The sequence below is a fragment of the Peromyscus eremicus genome, chromosome 4, assembly GCF_949786415.1.
Source record: "Peromyscus eremicus chromosome 4, PerEre_H2_v1, whole genome shotgun sequence".
NCBI lineage: Eukaryota > Metazoa > Chordata > Mammalia > Rodentia > Cricetidae > Peromyscus > Peromyscus eremicus.
In genome coordinates this window covers 48,903,576-48,920,750 of record NC_081419.1, presented here as the reverse complement: position 1 = coordinate 48,920,750, position 17,175 = coordinate 48,903,576, and the positions used below count along the sequence as shown (strand labels likewise).

The following is a 17,175-nucleotide window of genomic DNA, read 5'->3' as shown; positions in this document are numbered from 1 at the left end:
GGCTTCACATGCTCTCACTGATATTTTCTCCGGAAGATGGTGCAGGGCTATCCTTTTTAAATGAAAACTCACTAAGGTTAAAGACCCCTTCATCGGAGGAACTACTGTTAATCATTTTCTATAGCTTGAAAACGGCTCACTTGCTTTGACTGCCTTTTAACAACTGCTGTATTTTTTCTTTAATGAGTGTGTGTACGTGCACGTGTAGACCAAAGGTCTATGTTGGATGTCTCCCTCAATCACTCTCCACCTTCTTTTTTGAGAAGGGTCTCTCACTGAACCTGGAGCTTGCCAGAGAACTTCAGGGATGGCCCAGTGCTGGGACTGGTGGACCTTCTTCATCATTCAACTTTAAGCATGTACGTGGCTAAGTGCATTCTGGGAGAGGGGCTGGGTTTTGGTTGGGTGTCAGCAATGGCCACAGCTGCAGTGTCTCTATGCTAGCACCAGGTCAACCACCAATGAACCGCTTCCATCTTCCAAAACGGGGCCAGCGGATGCATGTACATTAGTCAGGAAACCAACTCCACTTGATTTTGCATCTCTTGGGAACTAGGAAAGCACACCTTTAGAGATGTGAAGCACACGTGACGTGTGCACGTGCAGACAGAACACAGGAGAAAAGTAAAGCCATTGTAATTTATTGCTGTGACTGTGCTCTCCCGGGGTCGCTATACTGTTAAGTAGCTACAAAGTGCAGCACCTCCCTTCTCTCTCTTTAAATGCCATCTCACCGCAGGCATCTAAAGCAACAGCAGCAGCTACAAAATGGTGTCTGAGTACTTCTGAGTTCAGAACAAGATCTGTGTACAGGCGGAATAAAAAGATGCTCAATTCAGAGTGTGCTGTGTAACCGGAACAAAACATCTTCCAGGGGGAGTTCTGTGGAAACCTTAACTGAGATGCGACTCATAGAGACCAACAGTAAATTCTTGTTTCCTTTTACAGTTTAGTGAGGTGGTCTGTGTTCTTGCAAACAATTGACAAAGTACAAGAAATGTTGCGTGTGGGCACTAGGCATCAAATATTTCATTTCCTTACACAAGGAGAAACAGTGGGGCAGGAACCTAGTGGGCACCCTGCCATCTCTTTCCCAAAGATGGACATCCCAGGATGGCAGGAGGTGCCTGGCGCAAGCCACCCAGAACAACTCTTTTTGGTTGTTTACAATGCAAGCACATTCTCACACCCCTCCCTGGCTGATTCCACCCAACTTGGTGGGAGACAAGCCCTTGGCCTCTTGCGTAGTTTCCCCCAGAATTATGTACAGGATGCCTACAGATACGGTACAAACTAGTATGAAATCAATGGTGGTCTGCGGTTCCAGACATGATCCTGTGGTTAAATAAATAGACCACGTCGACTGTGAAGATTGATTCCAAGTTAAGAAGACTCAGAAGCATTTGCATCAGTAACTGCAGAAACCGGCTTCTCGATGGCTGGCGGGGAGTCGCCGACTCTGTCCTCAACAGTGGTGGGGACCTTGGAAGCGGGGGACATCATATCCACAGTGAGTGAGGAGGCAGCCTCTGCCTTTGCAGTAGTCATGACAGGGTCAGAAGGTGGGCCCGTGGCAGGCAGGGAAGACAGCGGCTCCCCTGCGCTGGCTGCAGAAGAGCCCTCTGGAACCAAGGGGAATGACGGGAGAAACTCAGACGGCATGGGGAGAGGTGCAATGCCAGGTAAGTTTCGGGGAGGCAGGGAGGGAAGAGGTGGCAGACCTAGGACAGAAACAGCAGAGGTCACATATCCTCCCGGCCCCCAGAGCGTCGCTATCAAGCACCTCTAGCTGAACCTCACTAGCCCCCGAAGCTACGACCTCTGCTGACCTCTACCTGGAGGCCAGGACCAAAGGCTTCCCATCCCCAAGCGCCATGTGCTGCGGCCCTGCACTTCGGGCCCTGCTGATGGAAGCAGCACCCCCATGGCGCTCGAGGGAGCTAGCTGGACGTGAGAGAGGAGGATCCTGCTTCCAGATGGGGTACAAGTGCAGTCCCAGCTCCTACAGCCAGCTAAAGGCAGGAGGCATGGAGGAGCAGCTGGGGAGGCCTGAGACTGACCACTACTTAAGCTGTTCTCAGGGGGTGATTCTGAGATTTTCAGAGCAGGAGAGCGAGGGGAAGACGGCCTGCACAGTGTATGTCCAGAGCAGCACTGGCAGGAGAGAGGCCACAGACTTCCTTCTTTCCTCTTCTCCGTAAAAAAGATGGCTACTGGTTAGGAGGAGCTGAAGTCCGCTAACTGATTCCTGCTCTTAGAGCCTGCAGCATTTAAAGACACACAAGCCCAGGAATACAGGCTCCAGGAGAGGCAGTGTGGAGTGGTGAGTGTGGCTGGGGTTCTCTGGGCCCCTTTTCTTCAGCCCTGGCTGAGGAGGCTGTGTCGAGCTGATGAGTATACAGATGTGAGAACTGCAAATGTGTCGGAAGTGTGACAGTGACAACCAGTATGTAGTGTGTGGGATGGAGCACTGCGGTGTCACGAATGGGCAGTCACCCGGTGGTCAGCAGGAGCAGATGGGTGCTGCTCTTTCCTTCTCACCTGACAGAAGGTCTGAGGACCACTTGGCAGCCAGTCCTGAGTCGCTACTACAGACCCTGTCAACAGACTAGTCAGCTGGCATGCTAGGGCAGACCTGACTGAGGACTTGGGAGGCTCAAACAGGAAGATAATCCAGTTGAGGCTAGCCTAGGCCAGCCACGCAGTGAGACCCCAGTCTCAGGGAAACAAACAAAAAGAACAGGCCTGGACTGCACAGAGAGGCCGCAGCATTCCCTGTGGGCTGCAGCCTTAAACAGGAAGTGGAAAGAGGGGGTTCGTGCACCTCTGGCAGGTGACCTGCACATCATCAGGCAGTGCACAGTGCCACCCCAGTGACCCCTTTGTGACAGTCTGTCTGGGGCCAATCCCGTCAGGGTGTAGAGAGAAGGGGGAGGCGGCAGCCTGAGCCAGAGACTTCTTTCTTTCCTCTTCATAAAAAAGGGAATACTGCCGGGCGGCGGTGGCGCACGCCTTTAATCCCAGCATTTGGGAGGCAGAGCCAGGCGGATCTCTGAGTTCGAGGCTAGCCTGGTCTACAGAGCAAGATCCAGGAAAGGCACAAAGCTACACAGAGAAACTCTGTCTTGAAAAAAAATCACAAAAAAAAGAAAAAAGAAAAAAAAAAAAGGTGAATACTGATTAGAAGGAGCTGACGTCTGCTAAGCTGATTTGCTCTGTCTGGAAAAGACTAAACTGAAGACCTCACTTTCCTGAATACAGTCTTTTTTTTTTTTTTTTAAAGATTTATTTATTTATTATGTATACAGAAGAGGGCGCCAGATCTCATTACAGATGGTTGTGAACCACCACGTGGGTGCTGGGAATTGAACTCAGGACCTCTGGAAGAGCAGTCGGTGCTCTTAACCTCTGAGCCATCTCTCCAGCCCTGAATACAGTCTTTATTAGCAATGTCCTAGGAGGGTAAGGCATGCAACGTACCCGGGTTCCCGAGCTCCGGCAAGCCGACCCCTGGCATGAGGTGCGGGGCGGGGAGGTTGAAGTTGGGGAGGTTGGGGAGGGTAGGCAGCCCTGCTGACAAAGGCATCAGACCTGGGCAGAGGTGAGACAGCACAAGGTCAGTCGTTTACAGGGAAGGAGACAGATCCATATGCTGATAGAGGTACTCACGGCTTCAAAATCCCAGCACATCAGAATAACACACACAACAACTACTGTCACATAACTCAACATGTTCTGGCATCTAGGTGATCAGGCTGTGCAACCAGCAAAGGTTAAAACAAGCAACAAATGCTCCTACGACCCTGGACAAGAGGGATGGTGCCCAGTGGTCCCAGTACCTGGAGAAAAAGCTCATTTACTGTAGCAACTACGTAGGCACACAACCGAACTTCTCTCTGATGGCGAATGTTTACCATCCCTGGCTTTCTTTCCTCTGTGTACTAACTGAGACTTACATTTGCAAAAGCAGGAACGAACATCCTGTCAACTCAAGCCCCACACACTAACAGCCAGCTCACCACACTGCCACACCATCCTGTGTGAGAACATGAAGACCACGGCTCACTACAACTGTAACTCTGGAATGTGAGGCCCTGACAACACGCACCCAACGCTGAAGGGACATCTCATCCTTATCAGCTCACAACAGGACTTGGTCTGCACCAGAAATACTGAGGAGAACCCACACCTTTCTACACTTGAGCTACTCAAGACCTAAATAAGGAGCCTTCTCAGTCAGGGCAACCACAGGAGCAGCCATCAGGAAGTTCTAACTGCACGTAGGAGGTGAGGTGGTGGAGTCCCAGGCTAACTGCACCTGTTTCCTGGTCTGCTGAGGAGAGCCCCACATGTTCTCCTGTCAGCTCTGCAGTGATAACAGGACGACTGAGAGAGAAAGAGTTTCGGGAGCAAATGCACTGCACACATCTCTAGCCTGCTGCTTACTTGGTAATGTAGTAGCTGGGTTCATTGGCGGCATGGAAGCAAGGGATGGGTTTACTTGTGCTGGCAATAACGGTACGGTCGGTGCACCTGCAATAAAGCACAGGAAAATAACCTGAAACCATTTTTACTGTCAGAAAATGAGCAGACCGGACACAGGAGGAATGAGCAGACCCGACACAGGAGGATGCTGTCTAGTCCTTCACCATGGCCAGGGCCCAAGCACTGGCTGTCCTTTGCTATGTATCACCCTTCAGTGCTCTCACCAATGGACAGCCCTGACAGACACCGTAGCCAGTCTGCTGAGGGGGAGAAACTGTCGCCTCCCCTGGAGAAGCTCGCGGACAGGACGTCTGTCTGACCTAAGATGCAAACACGAGGGTGTGGAGAGCCCTGTGCCCTGGGAAGCAGTGAAGGCTGGTCTGTGAGTGAGGACGATGGCGAGATGTCTCAGCAGACAAAAGGACACTCGGACTTCTCGAGGTGAAGAAGTGACTAGGCTTCCTTTAACCTCAGGCTCCACACAGGCCAACACATCCCGGTCTGTAGCAACTGTGGCTTGTGGTAATAGTCTCCATGTACAAGGGATCCTTGGGATGCCATCTGATAAGACCTGACCTCCGGCACTTACCACCTACTCAAGCGGGAGCTTTCTGACATCAAAACAATAGGTAATACATGTTGAACACCCTTGACTAAAAATCCAAAATCTGAGATAATCCCCAATAGGAAGCTTTTTGAGAGCCAACGTGATGCAAGTGGAAATTCCACACCCGACCTCACGTAAGGGACGGCAGTCACAACACATGCACGCTGACACCACAGTAGAGCATGCTCTTCCAGCTACGTGCGTGTTTGAAACAAACGCACTCATGTTCAGACTTAGCTCCCACCCCATGCTATCTCATCATCTGCTGGTTCACAGTGTTCCAGGTAGAGGCCCTCCGGCTGCCACGCTGGGCCAGGAGCTGTCTTACAGAGACACGTTCAAATAGGCAACGGGAGAGGACTGTGCCTAAGAGGGGAGCCAAGCAGACCAGCTTCTTGTTTACTGTGTGTGTGTGAAGTGCTTTCCTGAAGAAACTGGAGACGTGCAGAAAGGGAAAGAGGGGTAGGGAGGAGGAAAAGAGAGAAAATAAAGACGAAGAAAAAGACCGTCTAGCCAGAGCACTAGCAAGAGTTCTGGGAAACGCCTCTTTTCTGGACCACACTGCTCCTAGTGTCAGCTAAGTGGTCACATACAACAGCGATTTCTGTCTTCAATCTTGGCTTTAAGAAAATTGAAATAGGGGCTGGAGGGATGGCTCGGTGGTTAAGAGCACCTGTTGCTCTTGCAGAGGACCTGGGCTTGGCTCCCAGCACCCACACGGTGGCTCACAGCCATCACAGGATCTGTCGGTAGCGGCAGCCCAGGATGTACCGTGCAGAGGCTAGGGAAATGCCGCGTCTGTGTGGATGCACATCCTGGTTAGTGTGTTTTAACAGACAGCTCTCTGTGAACGCAGAGCACACTGGCCCTCCTTCTGAGGCCTCTATGAAAGCCTGCAGACAAAGCAGCCTGGTGCCGGCCGAGCACAGCTCTACATACCTGTACTGAGAACACTGCTGACAGCCGGTGCCGGCCGAGCACAGCTCTACATACCTGTACTGAGAACACTGCTGACAGCCGGTGCCGGCCGAGCACAGCTCTACATACCTGTACTGAGAACACTGCTGACAGCCGGTGGAGCTGAGCTAATAGACAGTCCAGACAGACTCTGTTCTATCCCTGCAGTTCCCGGTGCTGACAAAGACGGGGGACTAACTGAGGACAGCTGGACCTAGGAAAAAAAGGGGGAGGGTTACTTATAAAGTAGTTGAGAAACCAGCTGGAATCTTAGCCCCATGATTCCTTTCTCCAGTCTCGAGATTTGTGACTCCTCGATGTATGTGCTCCTCCCTCTCTGCCACCTTTCAGGAATCTGGTCTAGACACTTCCGAGTCCTGTATTCGCGTCACCTCTAACGCTCTCATGACTGCACTCTGCCCTCCCTGGCTGCTACGTGACACCGTGGTCTCCACATACTAACCCCTCTGGGCAGTAGGCCCCCGTCAGGGTGGAAGAGGTGGCAGAACCGAACACGGAACCCCGGGCTCTGGCCCTGGGCCTCGCAGGCCTGGGGAGGAAGGACAGGAGGGACTTCTCAGTGGCTGCACTTCCTCGGAACTGGGGAAGGTGAATTAAGCAATGTGGCAGGTCTGGAGAGACGGCTACAGGGCAGCGAGCACTCGCAGACAACCTAAGTTCGGTTCCCCACCCACACTGGGCAGTTCACAACTGCATGGGACTCCGGCTCCAAGGGCTCCAATATCCCCTTCTGGCCTCTTTGGGCATGCGCTCGTATGTACACACTCACAAATACACACGACACCTTTAACTCCAGCTGTTAAACTCTCTTCTGGACTCCTGCAGCACCTATACTTATGTGTGTACACACACACACACACACACACACACACACACACACACACACACACACGAACCCCTAACCCTGCCTTTACATTTTCTTTTCAGGTGTGTGATTTTTATGTGGCCATGTTGACAGGAGATGTAACCATACAGGATGTCTTCCTAAGAAGCAGTTAAAAGCCCTGCAAGCCACACGATCCCTTGACAATTTTATCACTTTCTACTGGGCTAAACTGCCCTCTGCGCTGATGATCTCAAATCTGCACAACTAATCCTGGGTTCTCTAAAGGCCAGCAGCACACACCTAACCTCCCTCCGTACAGGGACCTCAAATTCAACATGGTGCTTAATGCATAGCTCCTCACTGCCTGCCTCAACCAGTACCCCCACCACATGCTTCCACACACAGAAACGACCACACAGTAAAATGATCTCACCTCCGTAAACCCATCCTTAAGAGGAGTAATGGGTGTACCGGTCATCTGTCCTGGAAGGGAAATTTTCTTTCCTTCTTCAAATGGGCGTGTAGGTATTCGGTGCAAATAACCATAGCCAATGCCACATCCAAGGCTAAAAAACATTTGTTCTTAGTGTTATAAAACACAACTTGCATTTCCTTGAGGTTTTAAAACATGTAAGAGGATGCACTGCTTCCCCCTCCTTTCTTTTTGTTTTTGTTTTTTGAGACATGGTCTCATGTAGTCTGGACTCCTGATCCTCATCCTGTATCCCTCTGCATATCCACTCTGCCATCTCCCCAGAGGTCTCTAGGGTCCACCCCATATGTAACACTATGTCTATCCGGACATTACTCTTAGCTCCTATTTTTCTCCAAACATTTCTTACCAACCAACATGTGGCACGTTCACTGTTTACTGTGGGTCTCCCTCAGTAGACTATCAAGGCCGGAAAGGACAGAGCCCTTGCTTTTCATTGCCGGAACAGTCCTGGCTCTAGGCAGACAACTACTAATTCCCTGCCGTATAACACACCCTGCCTGTCCACTGAAGAGCTCTAAACGTGTCCACATGATGACACTATTTGCAGAGTCCAGCACAAGCCGCATATGTATATCTGATGCCAATTTCTTTTCATTTTTCCAGCTACTGTCATCAGAGGCATCCTTCTGAAAGACAGGAGCACCTGCTTCCTTCTAGTCTGCCTATCTCTTCCTCCTCCTCGGGGGGAAGTCCTGCTGTCTGTGTACTGCTGCTGGGACTCTGTGTGTGTGTGTGTGTGTGCGCACTGCTGCTGGGACTGTCTCTGTGTGTATGTGACCGTGTGTGTGTGCACTGCTGCTGGGACTGTGTGTGTGTGCACTGCTGGGACTGTGTGTGTGTGTGTGTGTGTGTGCACTGCTGCTGGGACTGTCTCTGTGTGTATGTGACCGTGTGTGTGTGCACTGCTGCTGGGACTGTGTGTGTGCACTGCTGGGACTGTGTGTGTGTGTGTGTGTGTGTGTGTGTGTGTGTGCACTGCTGCTGGGACTGTCTGTGTGTGTATGTGACTGTGTGTGTGTGACCGTGTATGTGTGTATGTGTGCGCACACCCTGCTGCTGGGACTATCAAGCAGCACTCCAGTCCGCCAACCCAACAGAGCAGCACATGGCCACAGCCAGCTGCTCAACTTCTACCCCAAGCCGACAGTCTTGAAAGTGACAGAGAACTGAAAAGAAGTTCCTTCTTTCATCATGGAAGGTGACTTAACTGAGATGCCTTAAGTTGTGCTCTTCTTGTACACCTGGGCCTTCGCTGCCTCTTCTACGCTAATCCATATGAATGCAGACTTACTGTGGGGACAGCTTTCCACACTTTGGAACCAATGAACATTTGCTTACATAGTATCACAGCCCAGGGCTCAAAGTAAGCCAAATCTAGACCAGGAGTTTAAGGCCTTTGACATTCTAGGGTTCCAATCTGTTTCCACACATCTCTTACTTCCCAAGGCACCTGGCACTTTTGGAGTTGCCATGCATGAAAACCTCTCTCTCTCTCCTCTGCTAAGGCACACATGTTATCTCTGTGGACCCCACTACTACCAAAAGCTGGTGGAGTGAGCAGCAGCCAACTTCTTCCTTATCCAAATATGATTGTTACCGTGATGCTTCATACTTCAAAATTACACCTCCAGTTTCTCTTATTGTCAAAGCTATAATTTTTACTCAAATTTAGAGGAAGAAAGATTAAGTCATCTATACTGATCAACAATAGCTTTTTGGGCATAATCACACTTTAAAGCAAGTTTTTGTTGTTGTTTGTTTTTTATTTTTGCTGGGTGATAGTCTTTGATGGGAGCAACAGGGTCAAGCTATGTGGTCCAGGTTAGTCTTGAACTCACAATCTTGCTACGTCAGTCTTCTGAGCACTGGGGTGGGCACCACCACACTGGCTTATAAGGTGCCTGCTAGTCAGAATAACTAGGTGATGACAGAGAAAAGAGCTGGCGGCAGCAGCAAGATCTGCTGCAAACTCAAGAGAGGCTTGAGATGAAGAGCAGCAGAGTAGCACACCTCCCTTCTGAGGAAGGAAGGGAGGAGGCGGAGAAACGGTGTAAAGGCAGAGCACGCCTGAGAAAATGGCCAAAAAGGGACTGCCGAAAGAGATGCCCGTAAGTGGTACTAACCACAGAAGAGGAAAGAGTCTTCAAAGAGAAGGAGTGACAGCCAGATGTTTACAAAAGAAGGGCTCTAAATATGAACACAGCAGCGTACAGTCAACGTCGCTGAACATGAACGAACGAGCAATGTCCTCCACAGCTGGTCTTCAATGTCTACAAATCCACTCCCTTTCCCTGCCTTGGCTCCATGCTCACCGAGCCCTTTTGTGGTATTAATCTGACCTGGGTACTCTTCCATTCTATGATGTTAGTTCTAACTGTCAACTTGACACAACCTATATCCCCTGCAAAGAGACTCAATGAGGGACTGTCCCCATCAGGTTGGCCTGTGGGTGTGTTTGTGGGGACTTTCTTGACTGTTAAACTGTTACCTGCTGTAGGAAGACCCTGCCCACTGTGGGCAGCACCATTCCTTGGCTTGGGTCCCAGACTGTGTAAGAATAGAGGAAGCTAGCTGAGCATTAAGCATGCGCATGCGCACATTCACTTTCTCTCTGCTATGGATGTGTGTGACTTGATGTCTCACTTTCCTGCTACTGTGACTTCCCCAGAGTGATAGACGTAACCTGATATTGTGAGATACAACAACTGCTATCTCCCCACAGGCTGCTCTTTGTCAGGGTATTCTATCACAGCAAGAGAAAGAAAACTAAAACACACCAGGAAAGGGGCACTCTGGTGTTGTGAAAAAAAATTTGCCACCAAATGTACACAGAAGCTTCTTTGCAAATTAGTTTATGAGGCAGTCCTAAAGTGGATTAAAAAAACAATTTAAAAAAATATGTAGTCTTATGCGGTCCAGGATGATTTTGAACTTATGGTCCTTCTGCCTCTACTTCCTGAGTGCTGGGATTAAAGGCATGTGAACAACATCTGGTTTTATGCAGTGCTGGGCACCAAAGCCAGGGTCTTGTGCTCCTTAGGCAAGAAATCTACCAGCCAAGCTCCATCAGCCCGAGGCGGATCAATTATGAATGCCTTGAGAAGATCTTCTATCTGGGTGTTTGCAAGTGGACAGTGTGAACGTGATAAAGGGCTGCCACAGGCAGGTCAGATGCAGAGAGATACCCTATCCCACTTTTCTTCAATTACAACAACTTAGAATTCTGGTGGTGAATTTAACTCAACATGTTTAAATTACCACATTTAACTCAAGATCCTTAGGTAGTGAAATAAAAATACTGTGAGCATATGGAGCCCATACGGAGTCCTTCCTTGTTCCATGTAGCAAGAAAACCTACAAATTGAGCAGGGGTGAGAACATGTGTACAGTTTCCAAACCCTGCCTAAGTTCTTCTGTAATTATGACTTACACTCGGGAATTCTCAAATTAGAAAGGAGTTAGCTCTTAGGTCAGGAAGAGAAAGCAAAACAAATAGGCTATAATATGGCTACTATGCTCCCTAGGCATGTGCTTTTAAAAAATGAATTATTAATTTAAATATTCTACATTATTTCTTTTTTTCCAATGAGTTTTAAAAGAAATCAAAATGTTACTTAAAAATAAAATTCTTTTTTTTAAAAAATTTATTTATTTATTATGTATACAGTGTTCTGCCTGCATGCCAGAAGAGGGCACCGGATCTCACTATAGATGGTTGTGAGCTATCTGTGGTTGCTGGGAATTGAACTCAGGACCTCTGGGAGAGCAGCCAGCTCTCCAGCCCTAAAAGCAGTTTTTTCAATGCGGTAAACAGGAAGTTGTACCACACCCGGCCGCTGAGATGAAGCAGTCCTATCGTCGTCACCCTGAGAACGGCCTTACCTGCCTTCCCCGCCCCACGCGGAGTTGGGTGTGATGATGACCTCTCGACAGTTGTCAGTGTCTGTGTTGTACACGTAGAGCTTCAGGGGCTTTGCTTCGTGTGTCTCAATAAGGCTGAACAGGTCTTCGGACTGCGAACCGTCAGGAGAAACACTTGAAGGTATTGTAGTCGAGAACAGTAGCTCTCAAAAGTTGGCTCCTATCAGAATCAGCCAAGACACTTCCTAGAACTCAGCTTCTGGGCCCCACCTTAGACACGACATCACTATTCAATACCAACTGGCCCAGCAGGGTCTACTTTAGTGTGCACAGTAATTCAAGCAAGCTCACTGGACGCCAGGGCTCAGGCCAGTTCCACAGCCCTCACCAGTGCCCTACTACGAACTCATCAAGTTCTGCAAATTTTGCGTTACTGCCTTCAGGTTATTCAGGAGCCTTATTTTTTGACTTTGTGTGTCCTCCCACTATCAAGAGAAAGGAAAAAGGGTCCAGGCAACACAGCTGAGCTGAGGGATCTCCGCAGCACTGTCCTAATGAGTGACAAGGTGAGACTTGCTGCAGGTACACTAGAGGAGTCTGTGCATCACAGAGAACCTGTGCAATGACCACAGAGAACCTGTGCAATGACCACATGATGAACCTGTGCAATGACCACAGAGAACCTGTGCAATGACCACATGATGCTTCCCTCACAGCTACACCTAAGGACACAACTTCCAGATGTATGTTCCCTTTAACACCCTCAGGCATCAAGTATCATAATCAGCAAAAACGGAAATTTTAACTCTAAATGCAAAGCATGTACATGTCTTGAACTCAAAGAGCAGAGAAGAAATGTGACGTAACTCATTACTAAGGAACACAGGAACTACCTTGAATGTTTCCTCCTAAGGCGTGTTCTACTTACCTCATTCATGACAGTATCAGCTCCAATGATGTAATCACTGTGAGGTCTCAGCCCTGCCAGTGCTGCTGGGGAGTTTGGTTCCACTTCCTAGGACAACACAGACACACCCAACTCAACACACAGAAAGCAATATCCCAAGTTTCATAGTGACAGTTCTTAATTATAGTGACTGAAGAATCCCCAATATCCCCACATTAGAGATAACGTAAATTTAAGAAACCAGAGAATATATGTATTTTAAATTTCCAACCACAAAATATATATAATATTTAATACTTAAAATATTTCTATCACTGTCTGCATTATTGACTCTTTGGCTTCTCTTTCTTGGATTAAAAAATAATTCATATCTAAAAAGCAATGCTGATTTTCAGGAACCAAAACCAGTAATATCTCTACAAAATAATCGACTACAATCCCTAATAATAATATCCGCCACACAACCCAATACCATCCCTAATACTATCCCTACACTTGCCCAACCTGGAGATGGCCAGTGCCCCTCCAGCTTTCTACCCTGTGTTGACACCCACAGGAGGAGTTCACGGCCAATACCTACCAGCACATGCCAAACGTTCTCGTTGGCACCATCAAAGCTGCAGAAACGGATGCTCACGCCCAGCAAGCCCTGGCCGCCCCACAAGTTGCTTGGTGTAACCGAGGTCTCCCGAAGCTCTAGGGTTTTGCTGCTATAGATGAGCATTTTTACAGGCTTTTCAACATTGGCTTTCAGTAGATCCTTGAGAGTGTCATTGTCTTTATTCTACAAACACAGAAATCAGTCTTTAACAAATAAAAATAATGCTGAGTTTAAGCATCTCATTAACAATCAGTATAAATACAAACTCATTAGGCAGAAGTTTTATTAACTTCAAATGTTTCTCCCCGTAGAATGCCAGAAAATGAAGAACTCAAGGGTAGGCCAGCTGACTCCTTTTCTAACAGCTGACCATGGAACACCAACCCAACACTAGAGTGACCCAGCAACTCAGTGACTGGAAACAAAACATGCCATGACAAGTTGCATCTCTTGTCATAAAGTTACAAAGACTGCTTTTAAAATCTAAAATACAGCTAGGTGGTGTGGTGCACGCGAGGCAGGCGGATCTCTGTGAGCTCCTGGTCTACAAAGTGAGTTCCAGGACAGCCAGGATTATTACCCAGAGAAACATTGTCTCGAAAAAACAAAACAAACACACAAACAAAAATCTCAAATATGTGCTGACTTTAAAATCTAACTTGGGACCCTCCTTCTAATATATGCTCTATTGTTTATTAGGGGTTAATTAAAGGGGAAGACGTGAAATAATGTTAATATTTCATATATAATCAAAGGCCACTATGTCAGAGACATTGACAAATTATGAGCAAAAACTTAATAAGACCATTATAAAAATAAGCCAGCCAAATAGATACTGTTATGAGAATTCCCTTTGTGGAAGTTACATAATTTCTTTTCCAAAGGACTGTATCAACAGTAAACTAAAGACAGTTTAGAAAAAGCAGTTTTTGGAGAACAACTCTTTCTGTTGTTCTGATAAATTTACATATCATGGGACTGAGATCAAGAAACCTGACAGGCAAGTGATACTTTCCTATCCATTTCTCACTAGCCTAGAAAAATCACACTTAAATATATGAAGAACAAATCTGGAGTGATTCTACTTCCCTAAGACGATGTGATACTTTAACGTTCATTAGCATCATTTTTTTAAAATTTTTTTATTTCATTAAGAGATTTTTCTATTCATTCTACTTGTCAACCACAGATTCCCGTCCTCCCTCCTCCCTCCTCAGCATCATTCTTTTAAAAATTAAATATGCAGGGCGGTGGTGCACGCCTTTTAATTCCAGCACTCAGAAGGCAGAGGCAAGTGGATCTCTGTGAGATCCAGGCCAGCCTGGTTTACAGAGTGAGTTCCAGGGCTACATAGTGAAACCCTGTCTTAAAAAAACAAAACGAAACGAAGAAACCCAAAATGTAAGTATATCATGATTGTGTGCACACCTGATTTTTTTTTTTTTGGTGGTGGTGGTGGTGGTGTGTGTGTCATGCTCCACATGGCAGGTAGAGGTCAGAAGAAACTCTGTGGAGTCAGTTTCCCCTCTACCTTTCCATTTGTTGCAGGGATTGAATTCAGGTCCCGAGACTCCTGTGGCAAGCATCTTTCTTTACCTAATGAGAAATCTCACTAGCCCCTAACACGATTTTTCTAAAACGTAGCTGATACACAGCCAACCCAGACATTTAGAATAATTCCACTGTGAAGAAAATCACCAAGTTCTACATACAAAACCACAAAAAGCTGAACTTACTAATCTCGAACCGTTAATCGAAACGATGAAGTCAAAGAAAGGCTCCAGGCCAGCTCGGTGTCCTGGGGAATTTTCCTGTACCTGTAAAAAGAATACTGGAAAGTGAAAACCAGAGGTAGGGCAGAGCGTGCAGAGTGGGAGGTACCCTCCCCAGACCAGCAGATGACATGTCAAACAATCACTACAGACAGAGAGGCACATTCCGGCCTTTGGTCCCTGGGCACCACTCACTTCAACATCAACAGGGGACAGTGTCAGGGCAGCCAGCCAGCCACCAGAGGATCGTGGAAGAGGAAGGAAGTGCACACGGGCCTCGAATCACAAACCTAACAGACTCAGTACTAAATGGAAGGTCTGAAGTGGATTAAAATTAACTACCACTTTTTCTAAATTCATAGTAACACTGATAACCAGCAATAGAAATATAACCAATAAAACCCAAAGTGAATTCAGTTAACTTTGCATCTGCTTTTCCAAGATATGTTCGTGTGTAACTTTGTTGTTGTTGTTGGGACAGGATCTTACTCTGTAGACCAGGGAGGCCGGCCTGTGCTAGGTCACACCTGGCAGCAACAGGAATTTTTATTCTGCTTGAGGTTATTTATTAACACTATCAAAACTACCCTACAAAGGAAGTCTGCACTAATATTTGTAGGCTGATTGTCTATAAGACTATGTAGTCCTTTTCTGGGTTTTGGAAACAGGGTCTTATGCTGTAGTCCAGGCTAGTCTGGAACTGCCAGCAATCTTCCTGCCTCAGCTCCCTAAGTTCTGGAGTTAAAGGTATGCCACCGTCCCTGGCTTTAGACCACATGGCTCTAAGGGCAATTCTGAGGCTATGCAAATTACAGTTCATACACATTCATATGCACATAAAGCTATAGATATTCCCACAGAGACACATGATTTTAATACTTTGAAAATGGAGCCAGGATTATTCCTAGAATATATTTCACTTAAGGCCAGTATCATTCAAACTTGTACTTTACTTCTTGGGTCAATGTTTTTTTATTTACTTTAGTATCTGTTGTAGAATATTAGTTTAAGATGTGTTACATTTTTTTGTGCTGTGGAACATTTGTTTTAACGATGCAAAGATGTGCTGCATTCTTTTATGCTGTATTTGTTTAACTCTGTGAAGCTGTGTTACTGTGCTTGTCTAAAACACCTGATTGGCATAAAAAAGAGCTGAATGGCCAATAGCCAGGCAGGAGAAAGGATTGGTGGGGCTGGCAGGCAGAGAATAAGTAGGAGGAAGAATCTGGGAAGAAAGATCAAGGAACAAGAAAAGGAGAGGAGGAGGACATCAGGGACCAGCCACCCAGCTACACAACCAGCAACAGAGTAAATATACACAAATAGAGAAAGATAAAAGCCCAGAGGCAAAAGGTAGACGGCATAATTTAAGAAAAGCTGGCTAGAAACAAGCCAAGCTAAGGCTGGGCATTCATAAGTAAGAATAAGCCTCCATGTGATTTATTTGGGAACTGGGTGGCGGGCCCCCAAAGAGTAAAGAGCCAAAGGGTAAAAAACAAAACAAACAAACAAAAAAACCCCAACAAATATCATTAGCCCTAAACAACAAAAAAAAGATGTTTTTCTTTTGCTCAGTAAGTAATGCTCCATTATAGAGATGGGCCAGTGTTTACTGTATTTAAACTTTATTCTGGTCCCCTGTAACTGTGGGATCAAGTCTGAGGGGCGTTAGAAGGACATAAGCAGAAACGGAGAATGCAGAATGCGCACCCAAGGTGTCAGCCTCTCATTCACAAAAGCCAGTGAGAGGAGTGGGTGGGAAGGCAGGGGGAGCAGGGGTCTAAATAGGACCCCAGTGAAGGAGAGGGCCCAGGGCAGGACACAGCAGTCTGTTTAGTTCTGGGCTCATCTCATCCTAAGAAGAGTTGTTTGAAAAAAAGCTGTGATTTTCACTTTCTCCATGGATGGGTCTTCTGCCTTTTCTAAATATTCAATTCTTTGTCCATCTCAGTGATCCCCCATTATAAGTCCTTTTTATAAATAATTATTAAAGAAAATAATTATTCAAGAGATATTAGTTTTGAGGGTGGGTTTCAAAAAATAAGATACAATTTTATTTTTATTTACATTTATATGTATACGTCTGTGTATGACATACACATGAGTACAGGTCCTGCAGGAGCCAGAAGAGAGCATCAGATTCCCTGAAGCTGGAGTTACTGAGGGGTTGTGAGCTGCCAGCTGTGGGTGTTGAACACTGGACTCAGTCCTCTCTGAGAACAGACTCTGTGCTCTTAACCACTGAGCCATCTCTAACTCCAAAGGTGTTACGCTAATAACAAACCTCAGAATATATTCCTCAATTTCCTTATGGCTGGTTCTCTTAAATGGAAGCTTTCCACTTGATGTGTTATCAAAACAGCTAAAAGCCAAAATATCAAACAGATTTCTCCTCAAATGGCAACTCTAAAGGGCAGAAGGGGACTTCCCGGAGCATGTGGACATGCTTGTAGTGTCAGTACTCGGGGAGCTGAGAAAAGAAAACCATTAGGTGGAGGCCGGGATGGGCTACACAGCAGAGAAATCCTGTCCTAAAAGAAAACATACCAAACAAACAAGTTATAGTCCAGTGTGGTGCTGAGGGTGAAGTCACAACTCCTAGTCCTGAAGCCCCAGTCACAAGTGGCTATCAATGAGATGTG

The 17,175-nt window shown here is 47.0% G+C and overlaps 1 protein-coding gene across 1 annotated transcript in view; it reads right to left on the bottom strand.

Annotated features, from left to right (window-relative positions):
• Positions 1-625: 625 nt before the first annotated feature.
• Gorasp2 (golgi reassembly stacking protein 2) overlaps positions 626-17,175 on the bottom strand; it is a 29,986-nt gene continuing 13,436 nt past the window's right edge. Inside the window, exons 2-10 of the mRNA XM_059260665.1 lie at positions 14,498-14,578; positions 12,741-12,944; positions 12,182-12,268; positions 11,275-11,405; positions 7,330-7,462; positions 6,140-6,263; positions 4,447-4,533; positions 3,481-3,591; positions 626-1,721 (exon numbers count right to left, since the gene is read on the bottom strand). Of these exons, the coding sequence (XP_059116648.1) occupies positions 1,384-1,721; positions 3,481-3,591; positions 4,447-4,533; positions 6,140-6,263; positions 7,330-7,462; positions 11,275-11,405; positions 12,182-12,268; positions 12,741-12,944; positions 14,498-14,578 (1,296 nt within the window). The 3' untranslated portion in view covers positions 626-1,383. The remainder of the gene's footprint in view (positions 1,722-3,480; positions 3,592-4,446; positions 4,534-6,139; positions 6,264-7,329; positions 7,463-11,274; positions 11,406-12,181; positions 12,269-12,740; positions 12,945-14,497; positions 14,579-17,175) is intronic.